This window comes from Ascaphus truei, chromosome 3, assembly GCF_040206685.1.
Source record: "Ascaphus truei isolate aAscTru1 chromosome 3, aAscTru1.hap1, whole genome shotgun sequence".
NCBI classification, from domain to species: domain Eukaryota; kingdom Metazoa; phylum Chordata; class Amphibia; order Anura; family Ascaphidae; genus Ascaphus; species Ascaphus truei.
Window position 1 is genome coordinate 432841193 of NC_134485.1, and position 12837 is coordinate 432854029.

A 12837-nucleotide genomic window follows, 5' to 3' on the forward strand; every position below is an offset into this window, starting at 1 on the left:
AGCTTCCTGCCCATGAGCGAATCATTAGGAGGGATGATACAGGCCACCCTTACAGACAGCTTCCTGCCCATGAGCGAATCATTAGGAGGGATGATACAGGCCACCCTTACAGACAGCTTCCTGCCCATGAGCGAATCATTAGGAGGGATGATACAGGCCACCCTTACAGGCAGCTTCCTGCCCATGAGCGAATCATTAGGAGGGATGATACAGGCCACCCTTACAGACAGCTTCCTGCCCATGAGCGAATCATTAGGAGGGATGATACAGGCCACCCTTACAGGCAGCTTCCTGTCCACGAGCAAATCATTAGGAGGGATGATACAGGCCACCCTTACACACAGCTTCCTGCCCATGAGCAAATCATTAGGAGGGATGATACAGGCCACCCTTACACACAGCTTCCTGCCCATGAGCGCATCATTAGGAGGGATGATACAGGCCACCCTTACAGGCAGCTTCCTGCCCATGAGCGAATCTTTAGGAGGGATGATACAGGCCACCCTTACAGGCAGCTTCCTGCCCACGAGCAAATCATAAGGAGGGATGATACAGGCCACCCTTACAGGCAGCTTCCTGTCCATGAGCAAATCATTAGGAGGGATGATACAGGCCACCCTTACAGGCAGCTTCCTGTCCACGAGCGAATCATTAGGAGGGATGATACAGGCCACCCTTACACACAGCTTCCTGCCCATGAGCGCATCATTAGGAGGGATGATACAGGCCACCCTTACAGGCAGCTTCCTGTCCATGAGCAAATCATTAGGAGGGATGATACAGGCCACCCTTACAGGCAGCTTCCTGCCCACAAGCGAATCATTAGGAGGGATGATACAGGCCACCCTTACAGGCAGCTTCCTGCCCATGAGCAAATCATTAGGAGGGATGATACAGGCCACCCTTACAGGCAGCTTCCTGCCCACAAGCGAATCATTAGGAGGGATGATACAGGCCACCCTTACAGGCAGCTTCCTGTCCACGAGCAAATCATTAGGAGGGATGATACAGGCCACCCTTACAGGCAGCTTCCTGCCCACAAGCGAATCATTAGGAGGGATGATACAGGCCACCCTTACAGGCAGCTTCCTGTCCACGAGCAAATCATTAGGAGGGATGATACAGGCCACCCTTACAGGCAGCTTCCTGCCCATGAGCAAATCATTAGGAGGGATGATACAGGCCACCCTTACAGACAGCTTCCTGATAGTGTTAATTTTTTTACATTCTGGGCTACACAGGTGGCCACAACTCTTATGGTGTTGGATTGATGTGGTCCTGAGCAAAACACCTGTTTTTCTGGATCAGTAACCGATTTGGGTAACGATAATGTGGTCGTGACCAGACCCCCAGCGACACGAACCGAAGTGGAACCATCTCCACTTCCGTTTCAACTCTGTTCAACACTCCGACGAAGCACTGGACACAATCTCCTCCTAGAAAATAGAAAACACACAACGTTTCCGTAAACATCATAAAGGTCCCAAGAGATGTGATGTTTAGAGCACATCTGTAGCATACCCTCTAACTGTACCTTCTTAGCAGGTACACTTCATGTGTCTGGCTCCTGTAAGCCCAGCTGTATCTATTACACAGAGAGTTGTTGTGTGTGGTATGCTGCATACTAGGTTATAGGACTTCTTGGAGGTACCACCATCTAGTTCAAGCAGAGGAACAACAGTGGTACTGTATCTATTTTTTACCCACAAAATGTTTGAGGATCTGCATTAGTGCTCCTAAGGTTTCAAACGATTTGAGCAAGTCATATCTGTGAGGGTTGGGGGCAAGATCAACTTCACCTTGCCATAGAGCAAGCAAATACAAATGGACACGTACTGCCTGTGTTGGATGCTCTAAGAGATGTGTAGTGTAACTCAATAAGAGTACTAATATTGATTCATACAGTAATTGGAGTACAATTATTTAATTGTTATGAAGAACAAGATGGACCAAAAGGAAATTAGTTAATATTCTGAGGGGTGGGGGGAAGAGGAGAGGTGTGGAGCAAATGGGGGTTTTGTGGAACTGCCCCTGTTCACCCTTAGATCAGACGCCCATGTTTTGGTGCCTCCTGGCCTGGGACTTTGAATACAGCTATTGTATCTGTCCCAGTGCTTGGAGCCAATCTCAAGAGCTGTGGGTTTGTACAGTAAATCATTTCTATGTTGCACCTCTACTCCCGGCCAATAGAAAAGGGGCCACACCAAAGTGTTTCACTATCTCCTACAGTGAGATTGCTTGTGTGTGCAGACGATGCTCAGCAGTTCACTGTATCTCAGGGTACTGGAACCTCGGGCAGGGCTCAGGTACTGGAACCTCGGGCAGGGCTCGGGTGCTGGAACCTCGGGCAGGGCTCGGGTGCTGGATCCTCGGGCAGGGCTCGGGTGCTGGAACCTCGGGCAGGGCTCGGGTGCTGGAACCTCGGGCAGGGATCGGGTGCTGGAACCTCGGGCAGGGCTCGGGTGCTGGATCCTCGGGCAGGGCTCGGGTGCTGGAAGCTCGGGCAGGGATCGGGTGCTGGAACCTCGGGCAGGGCTCGGGTGCTGGAACCTCGGGCAGGGATCGGGTGCTGGAACCTCGGGCAGGGATCGAGTGCTGGAATCTCGGGCAGGGCTCGGGTGCTGGAACCTCGGGCAGGGACCGAGTGCTGGAATCTCGGGCAGGGCTCGGGTGCTGGAACCTCGGGCAGGGATCGGGTGCTGGAACCTCGGGCAGGGATCGAGTGCTGGAATCTCGGGCAGGGCTCGGGTGCTGGAACCTCGGGCAGGGATCGAGTGCTGGAATCGCGGGCACGGTTCAGGTTCCTGAGCAAGAAAAGAAAAAGGGAGCCAGAAACTGTCTTAACTTTTATTAACAGTCCAAATTGGGACAGCAACAGATCTCTTCTTGTTACATACAGACTCACACACTCAGGTTTCCTCAACCCCTTTGGCTTGTAGGTATCTCTTTTTCAAGTTTTTCCCCTGTGACTGGATACAGAACTGGAACCTTTCCCAGCATTTACCAGCCACTCTTCCAGGTCCCTCAAGGAACCCCTGTGTGAAGAACCCACTTCCTACTTTGATTTAGTGTAGTGTCTAAAGGGCCCCTATACTGGGAGACTAGCCCTCACCTAGAAAACATGATATCTGTTGCTTATGTAGCCAATGGACCCCGTGGCAATCGCAGATCGGCCCCCCTACTCTGTACTAGGGTCTGGCTACATGACTTAGTGTGGTGCATACCTGCTGGCAACAGGAGGGCCTAAGTCTCCCGCGATGGTATGGGGGATAGCAGGAACAGGTTTCTGGGGTGAATGCCTTCGTTCTCTTCTAGTGGTGCAACGCCTCCATCTCTAGTAAGCCCCAGGAATGCGGGGTGGAATCCTTATAGAGAGTATTCCCACACAGGGATGAGAGATTCCAGTCTCACACGGTAGATATCTTTAAGTAGCAGCAGCAGCTCTTTATTCACAGCAGCAATAGCAGCAACAACAGCAGCAGCCTCAGCAGTCAGGTACAGGTTGTCTGATCCCCCTAGAATGCTCCCCTTCAGGATGGTATCTTCCCCTGCCACCACCCTGGGCCAAGGGCACCCATGGGGGGGCTATCTCTTCCCTCACCCCCTAAACAGGGTGAAAGGCATTGGTCCACCTCACTACCTATAATTCTAGCAGCTCTACTCAGAGGCTGCTCCTTTTCTCCAACTGAACACCAACTAACACAGTCACACTGGACCAGCCACTCTAAACTCACACTTGTCTCAGACTAGACTAACACAAAATAGGCAGTGCACTGCTCTTTATGATATCAGCAGGCACCGCCCCTGTGTCTCTTGCTTTGACACAGGGTCAGGTGACCAACCTCCACCATTCAGGCCGGGGCTTGAAGTGGGGGAAACCCATGATAACTCCTGGCAGCCTGCCCTTACCAGGGCTTATACCAGGAGGAGGAAAGAACTATAGCCCAATTTCTTACCAGGGCTACACTTTCCAATATTACAGGGCTAAGATCTGAGGAAAAGATCCAGGTACCTAATAGTTATAACCATTTCCTCACCCCTGTTGCTTACCTGACTAAGTCATCCCCTAAAGGCTGAACCTTCCAGGACCTTCTGGAAATCATAAACTGGCCAATCACCATCTAGATGATATGCAACATGAAATAAATTACTTGAAATTGATTATTTACTAGGGCCTGTAAGAGGATGTAACCCCATTACCTCCGTGTAGGGAGCAGGACATACCTCAAGGGTCCTACATCTACATCAGACCCGACAGAGTATGGTGAAGAATAATACCAGCGCACAATGCCACAGAGTACGGTGAAGAATAATACCAGCGCACAATGCTACAGAATACGGTGAAGAATAATACCAGCGCACACTGCCACAGAGTATGGTAAAGAATAATACCAGCGCACAATGCCACAGAGTATGGTAAAGAATAATACCAGCGCACAATGCCACAGAGTATGGTGAAGAATAATACCAGCGCACAATGTCACAGAGTACGGTGAAGAATAATACCAGCGCACAATGCCACAGAGTATGGTAAAGAATAATACCAGCGCACAATGCCACAGAGTATGGTAAAGAATAATACCAGCGCACAATGCCACAGAGTATGGTAAAGAATAATACCAGCGCACAATGCCACAGAGTATGGTGAAGAATAATACCAGCGCACACTGCCACAGAGTATCATAAAGAATAATACCAGCGCACAATGCCACAGAGTATGGTGAAGAATAATACCAGCGCACAATGCCACAGGGTATGGTGAAGAATAATACCAGCGCACAATGCCACAGAGTATGGTGAAGAATAATACCAGCGCACAATGCCACAGGGTATGGTGAAGAATAATACCAGCGCACAATGCCACAGGGTATGGTCAAGAATAATACCAGCGCACAATGCCACAGGGTATGGTGAAGAATAATACCAGCGCACAATGCCACAGAGTATGGTAAAGAATAATACCAGCGCACAATGCCACAGAGTATGGTGAAGAATAATACCAGAGCACAATGCCACAGAGTATGGTAAAGAATAATACCAGCGCACAATGCCACAGAGTATGGTGAAGAATAATACCAGCGCACAATGCCACAGAGTATGGTGAAGAATAATACCAGCGCACAATGCCACAGAGTATGGTAAAGAATAATACCAGCGCACAATGCCACAGAATACGGTAAAGAATAATACCAGCGCACAATGCCACAGAGTATGGTAAAGAATAATACCAGCGCACAATGCCACAGAGTATGGTAAAGAATAATACCAGCGCACAATGCCACAGAGTATGGTAAAGAATAATACCAGCGCACAATGCCACAGAGTATGGTAAAGTATAATACCAGGGCACAATGCCACAGAGTATGGTAAAGAATAATACCAGTGCACAATGCCACAGAGTATGGTAAAGAATAATACAACCGCACAATGCCAAAGAGCATGGCAAAGAATAATACCAGCGCACAATGCCACAGAGTATGGTAAAGATTAATACCAGGGCACAATGCCACAGAGTATGGTAAAGAATAATAAGAGTGCACAATGCCACAGAGTATGGTAAAGTATAATACCAGCACACAATGCCACAGAGTATGGTAAAGAATAATACCAGCGCACAATGCCACAGAGTATGGTAAAGAATAATACCAGCGCACAATGCCACAGAGTATGGTAAAGAATAATACCAGCGCACAATGCCACAGAGAATGGTAAAGAATAATACCAGCGCACAATGCCACAGAGCATGGTAAAGAATAATACCAGCGCACAATGCCACAGAGTATGGTAAAGAATAATACCAGCGCACAATGCCACAGAGAATGGTAAAGAATAATACCAGCGCACAATGCCACAGAGCATGGTAAAGAATAATACCAGCGCACAATGCCACAGAGTATGGTAAAGAATAATACCAGCGCACAATGCCACAGAGTATGGTAAAGAATAATACCAACGCACAATGCCACAGAGTATGGTAAAGAATAATACCAGCGCACAATGGCACAGAATACAGTAAAGAATAATACCAGCGCACAATGCCACAGAGTATGGTAAAGAATAATACCAGCGCACAATGGCACAGAGTATGGTAAAGAATAATACCAGCGCAAAATGGCACAGAGTATGGTAAAGAATAATACCAGCGCACAATGCCACAGAGTATGGTAAAGACTAATACCAGCGCACAATGCCACAGAGTATGGTAAAGATTAATACCAGCGCACAATGCCACAGAGCATGGTAAAGAATAATACCAGCGCACAATGCCACAGAGTATGGTAAAGAATAATACCAGCGCACAATGCCACAGAGTATGGTAAAGAATAATATGAGCGCACAATGCCACAGAGTATGGTAAAGAATAATACCAGCGCACAATGCCACAGAGTATGGTAAAGAATAATACCAGCGCACAATGCCACAGAGTATGGTAAAGAATAATACCAGCGCACAATGCCACAGAAAATGGTAAAGAATAATACCAGCGCACAATGCCACAGAGCATGGTAAAGAATAATACCAGCGCACAATGCCACAGAGTATGGTAAAGAATAATACCAGCGCACAATGCCACAGAGAATGGTAAAGAATAATACCAGCGCACAATGCCACAGAGCATGATAAAGAATAATACCAGCGCACAATGCCACAGAGTATGGTAAAGAATAATACCAGCGCACAATGCCACAGAGTATGGTAAAGAATAATACCAACGCACAATGCCACAGAGTATGGTAAAGAATAATACCAGCGCACAATGGCACAGAATACAGTAAAGAATAATACCAGCGCACAATGCCACAGAGTATGGTAAAGAATAATACCAGCGCACAATGGCACAGAGTATGGTAAAGAATAATACCAGCGCACAATGGCACAGAGTATGGTAAAGAATAATACCAGCGCACAATGCCACAGAGTATGGTAAAGACTAATACCAGCGCACAATGCCACAGAGTATGGTAAAGATTAATACCAGCGCACAATGCCACAGAGCATGGTAAAGAATAATACCAGCGCACAATGCCACAGAGTATGGTAAAGAATAATACCAGCGCACAATGCCACAGAGTATGGTAAAGAATAATATGAGCGCACAATGCCACAGAGTATGGTAAAGAATAATACCAGCGCACAATGCCACAGAGTATGGTAAAGAATAATACCAGCGCACAATGCCACAGAGTATGGTAAAGAATAATACCAGCGCACAATGCCACAGAGTATGGTAAAGAATAATAACAGCGCACAATGGCACAGAGTATGGTAAAGAATAATACCAGCGTACAATGCCACAGAGTATGGTAAAGAATAATACCAGCGCACAATGCCACAGAGTACGGTAAAGAATAATACCAGCGCACAATGGCACAGAGTATGGTAAAGAATAATACCAGCGTACAATGCCACAGAGTATGGTAAAGAATAATACCAGCGCACAATGCCACAGATTATGGTAAAGAATAATACCAGCGCACAATGCCACAGAGCATGGTAAAGAATAATACCAGCGCACAATGCCACAGACTATGGTAAAGTATAATACTAGCGCACAATGCCACAGAGTATGGTAAAGAATAATACCAGCGCACAATGGCACAGAGTATGGTAAAGAATAATACCAGCGCACAATGCCACAGATTATGGTAAAGAATAATACCAGCGCACAATGCCACAGAGTATGGTAAAGAATAATACCAGCGCACAATGGCACAGAATACGGTAAAGAATAATACCAGCGCACAATGCCACAGAGTATGGTAAAGAATAATACCAGCGCACAATGCCACAGAGTATGGTAAAGAATAATACCAGCGCACACTGCCACAGAGCATGGTAAAGAATAATACCAGCGCACAATGCCACAGATTATGGTAAAGTATAATAACAGCGCACAATGCCACAGAATATGGTAAAGAATAATACCAGCGCACAATGCCACAGAGTATGGTAAAGAATAATACCAGCGCACAATGCCACAGAATACGTTAAAGAATAATACCAGCGCACAATGCCACAGAGTATGGTAAAGAATAATACCAGCGCACAATGCCACAGAGTATGGTAAAGAATAATACCAGCGCACAATGCCACAGAGTATGGTAAAGAATTATACCAGCGCACAATGCCACAGAATACGGTAAAGAATAATACCAGCGCACAATGCCACAGAGTATGGTAAAGAATAATACCAGCGCACACTGCCACAGAGTATGGTAAAGAATAATACCAGCGCACACTGCCACAGAGCATGGCAAAGAATAATACCAGCGTACAATGCCACACAGTATGGTAAAGATTAATACCAGCGCACAATGCCACAGAGTATGGTAAAGAATAATACCAGCGCACAATGCCACAGAGTATGGTAAAGATTAATACCAGCGCACAATGCCACAGAGTATGGTAAAGAATAATACCAGTGCACAATGCTACAGAGTATGGTAAAGAATAATACCAGCGCACAATGCCACAGAATACGGTAAAGATTAATACCAGCGCACAATGCCACAGAGTATGGTAAAGAATAATACCAGCGCACAATGGCACAGAATACGGTAAAGAATAATACCAGCGCACAATGCCACAGAGTATGGTAAAGAATAATACCAGCGCACAATGCCACAGAGTATGGTAAAGAATAATACCAGCACACAATGACACAGAGTATGGTAAAGAATAATACCAGCGCACAATGCCACAGAGCATGGTAAAGAATAATACCAGCGCACAATGCCACAGAGTATGGTAAAGAATAATACCAGCGCACAATGCCACAGAGAATGGTAAAGAATAATACCAGCGCACAATGCCACAGAGTATGGTAAAGAATAATAAAAGCGCACAATGCCACAGAGTATGGTAAAGAATAATACCAACGCACAATGCCACAGAGTATGGTAAAGAATAATAACAGCGCACAATGGCACAGAATACGGTAAAGAATAATACCAGCGCACAATGGCACAGAGTATGGTAAAGAATAATACCAGCGCACAATGCCACAGAGTATGGTAAAGATTAATACCAGCGCACAATGCCACAGAGCATGGTAAAGACTAATACCAGCGCACACTGACACAGAGTATGGTGAAGAATAATACCAGCGCACAATGCCACAGATTATGGTAAAGAATAATACCAGCGCACAATGCCACAGAGTATGGTAAAGAATAATACCAGCGCACAATGCCACAGAGTATGGTAAAGAATAATACCAGCGCACAATGCCACAGAGTATGGTAAAGAATAATACCAGCGCACAATGCCACAGAGTATGGTAAAGAATAATACCAGCGCACACTGCCACAGAGCATGGTAAAGAATAATACCAGCGCACAATGCCACAGATTATGGTAAAGTATAATAACAGCGCACAATGCCACAGAATATGGTAAAGAATAATACCAGCGCACAATGCCACAGAGTATGGTAAAGAATAATACCAGCGCACAATGCCACAGAATACGTTAAAGAATAATACCAGCGCACAATGCCACAGAGTATGGTAAAGAATAATACCAGCGCACAATGCCACAGAGTATGGTAAAGAATAATACCAGCGCACAATGCCACAGAGTATGGTAAAGAATTATACCAGCGCACAATGCCACAGAGTATGGTAAAGTATAATAACAGCGCACAATGCCACAGAGTATGGTAAAGAATAATACCAGCGCACACTGCCACAGAGTATGGTAAAGAATAATACCAGCGCACACTGCCACAGAGTACGGTAAAGAATAATACCAGCGCACAATGCCACAGAGTATGGTAAAGAATAATACCAGCGCACAATGCCACAGAGTATGGTAAAGAATAATACCAGCGCACAATGCCACAGAGTATGGTAAAGAATAATACCAGCGCACAATGCCACAGAGTATGGTAAAGAATAATACCAGCGCACAATGCCAGAGAGCATGGTAAAGAATAATACCAGCGCACAATGCCACAGAGCATGGCAAAGAATAATACCAGCGTACAATGCCACAGAGTATGGTAAAGATTAATACCAGCGCACAATGCCACAGAGTATGGTAAAGAATAATACCAGTGCACAATGCTACAGAGTATGGTAAAGAATAATACCAGCGCACAATGCCACAGAGTATGGTAAAGATTAATACCAGCGCACAATGCCACAGAGTATGGTAAAGAATAATACCAGTGCACAATGCTACAGAGTATGGTAAAGAATAATACCAGCGCACAATGCCACAGAATACGGTAAAGATTAATACCAGCGCACAATGCCACAGAGTATGGTAAAGAATAATACCAGCGCACAATGGCACAGAATACGGTAAAGAATAATACCAGCGCACAATGCCACAGAGTATGGTAAAGAATAATACCAGCGCACAATGCCACAGAGTATGGTAAAGAATAATACCAGCACACAATGCCACAGAGTATGGTAAAGAATAATACCAGCGCACAATGCCACAGAGTATGGTAAAGAATAATACCAGCGCACAATGCCACAGAGTATGGTAAAGAATAATACCAGCGCACAATGCCACAGAGAATGGTAAATAATAATACCAGCGCACAATGCCACAGAGTATGGTAAAGAATAATAAAAGCGCACAATGCCACAGAGTATGGTAAAGAATAATACCAACGCACAATGCCACAGAGTATGGTAAAGAATAATACCAGCGCACAATGGCACAGAATACGGTAAAGAATAATACCAGCGCACAATGCCACAGAGTATGGTAAAGAATAATACCAGCGCACAATGGCACAGAGTATGGTAAAGAATAATACCAGCGCACAATGGCACAGAGTATGGTAAAGAATAATACCAGCGCACAATGCCACAGAGTATGGTAAAGATTAATACCAGCGCACAATGCCACAGAGCATGGTAAAGACTAATACCAGCGCACACTGACACAGAGTATGGTGAAGAATAATACCAGCGCACAATGCCACAGAGTATGGTAAAGAATAATACCAGCGCACAATGCCACAGAAAATGGTAAAGAATAATACCAGCGCACAATGCCACAGAGCATGGTAAAGAATAATACCAGCGCACAATGCCACAGAATATGGTAAAGAATAATACCAGCGCACAATGCCACAGAGAATGGTAAAGAATAATACCAGCGCACAATGCCACAGAGCATGATAAAGAATAATACCAGCGCACAATGCCACAGAGTATGGTAAAGAATAATACCAGCGCACAATGCCACAGAGTATGGTAAAGAATAATACCAACGCACAATGCCACAGAGTATGGTAAAGAATAATACCAGCGCACAATGGCACAGAATACAGTAAAGAATAATACCAGCGCACAATGCCACAGAGTATGGTAAAGAATAATACCAGCGCACAATGGCACCGAGTATGGTAAAGAATAATACCAGCGCACAATGGCACAGAGTATGGTAAAGAATAATACCAGCACACAATGCCACAGAGTATGGTAAAGACTAATACCAGCGCACAATGCCACAGAGTATGGTAAAGATTAATACCAGCGCACAATGCCACAGAGCATGGTAAAGAATAATACCAGCGCACAATGCCACAGAGTATGGTAAAGAATAATACCAGCGCACAATGCCACAGAGTATGGTAAAGAATAATATGAGCGCACAATGCCACAGAGTATGGTAAAGAATAATACCAGCGCACAATGCCACAGAGTATGGTAAAGAATAATACCAGCGCACAATGCCACAGAGTATGGTAAAGAATAATACCAGCGCACAATGCCACAGAGTATGGTAAAGAATAATAACAGCGCACAATGGCACAGAGTATGGTAAAGAATAATACCAGCGTACAATGCCACAGAGTATGGTAAAGAATAATACCAGCGCACAATGCCACAGAGTACGGTAAAGAATAATACCAGCGCACAATGGCACAGAGTATGGTAAAGAATAATACCAGCGTACAATGCCACAGAGTATGGTAAAGAATAATACCAGCGCACAATGCCACAGATTATGGTAAAGAATAATACCAGCGCACAATGCCACAGAGCATGGTAAAGAATAATACCAGCGCACAATGCCACAGACTATGGTAAAGTATAATACCAGCGCACAATGCCACAGAGTATGGTAAAGAATAATACCAGCGCACAATGGCACAGAGTATGGTAAAGAATAATACCAGCGCACAATGCCACAGATTATGGTAAAGAATAATACCAGCGCACAATGCCACAGAGTATGGTAAAGAATAATACCAGCGCACAATGCCACAGAGTATGGTAAAGAATAATACCAGCGCACAATGCCACAGAGTATGGTAAAGAATAATACCAGCGCACAATGCCACAGAGTATGGTAGAGAATAATACCAGCGCACAATGCCACAGATTATGGTAAAGAATAATACCAGCGCACAATGCCACAGAGTATGGTAAAGAATAATACCAGCGCACAATGGCACAGAATACGGTAAAGAATAATACCAGCGCACAATGCCACAGAGTATGGTAAAGAATAATACCAGCGCACAATGCCACAGAGTATGGTAAAGAATAATACCAGCGCACACTGCCACAGAGCATGGTAAAGAATAATACCAGCGCACAATGCCACAGATTATGGTAAAGTATAATAACAGCGCACAATGCCACAGAATATGGTAAAGAATAATACCAGCGCACAATGCCACAGAGTATGGTAAAGAATAATACCAGCGCACAATGCCACAGAATACGTTAAAGAATAATACCAGCGCACAATGCCACAGAGTATGGTAAAGAATAATACCAGCGCACAATGCCACAGAGTATGGTAAAGAATAATACCAGCGCACAATGCCACAGAGTATGGTAAAGAATTATACCAGCGCACA

General features: G+C 45.1%; 1 protein-coding gene across 1 annotated transcript in view; it reads right to left on the bottom strand.

Annotated features, from left to right (window-relative positions):
* Positions 1 to 1208: 1208 nt before the first annotated feature.
* LOC142491215 (uncharacterized) overlaps positions 1209 to 12837 on the bottom strand; it is a 53271-nt gene continuing 41642 nt past the window's right edge. The window contains exon 2 of the mRNA XM_075593482.1: positions 1209 to 2804. Coding sequence (XP_075449597.1) covers positions 2217 to 2804 — 588 coding nt within the window. The 3' untranslated portion in view covers positions 1209 to 2216. The remainder of the gene's footprint in view (positions 2805 to 12837) is intronic.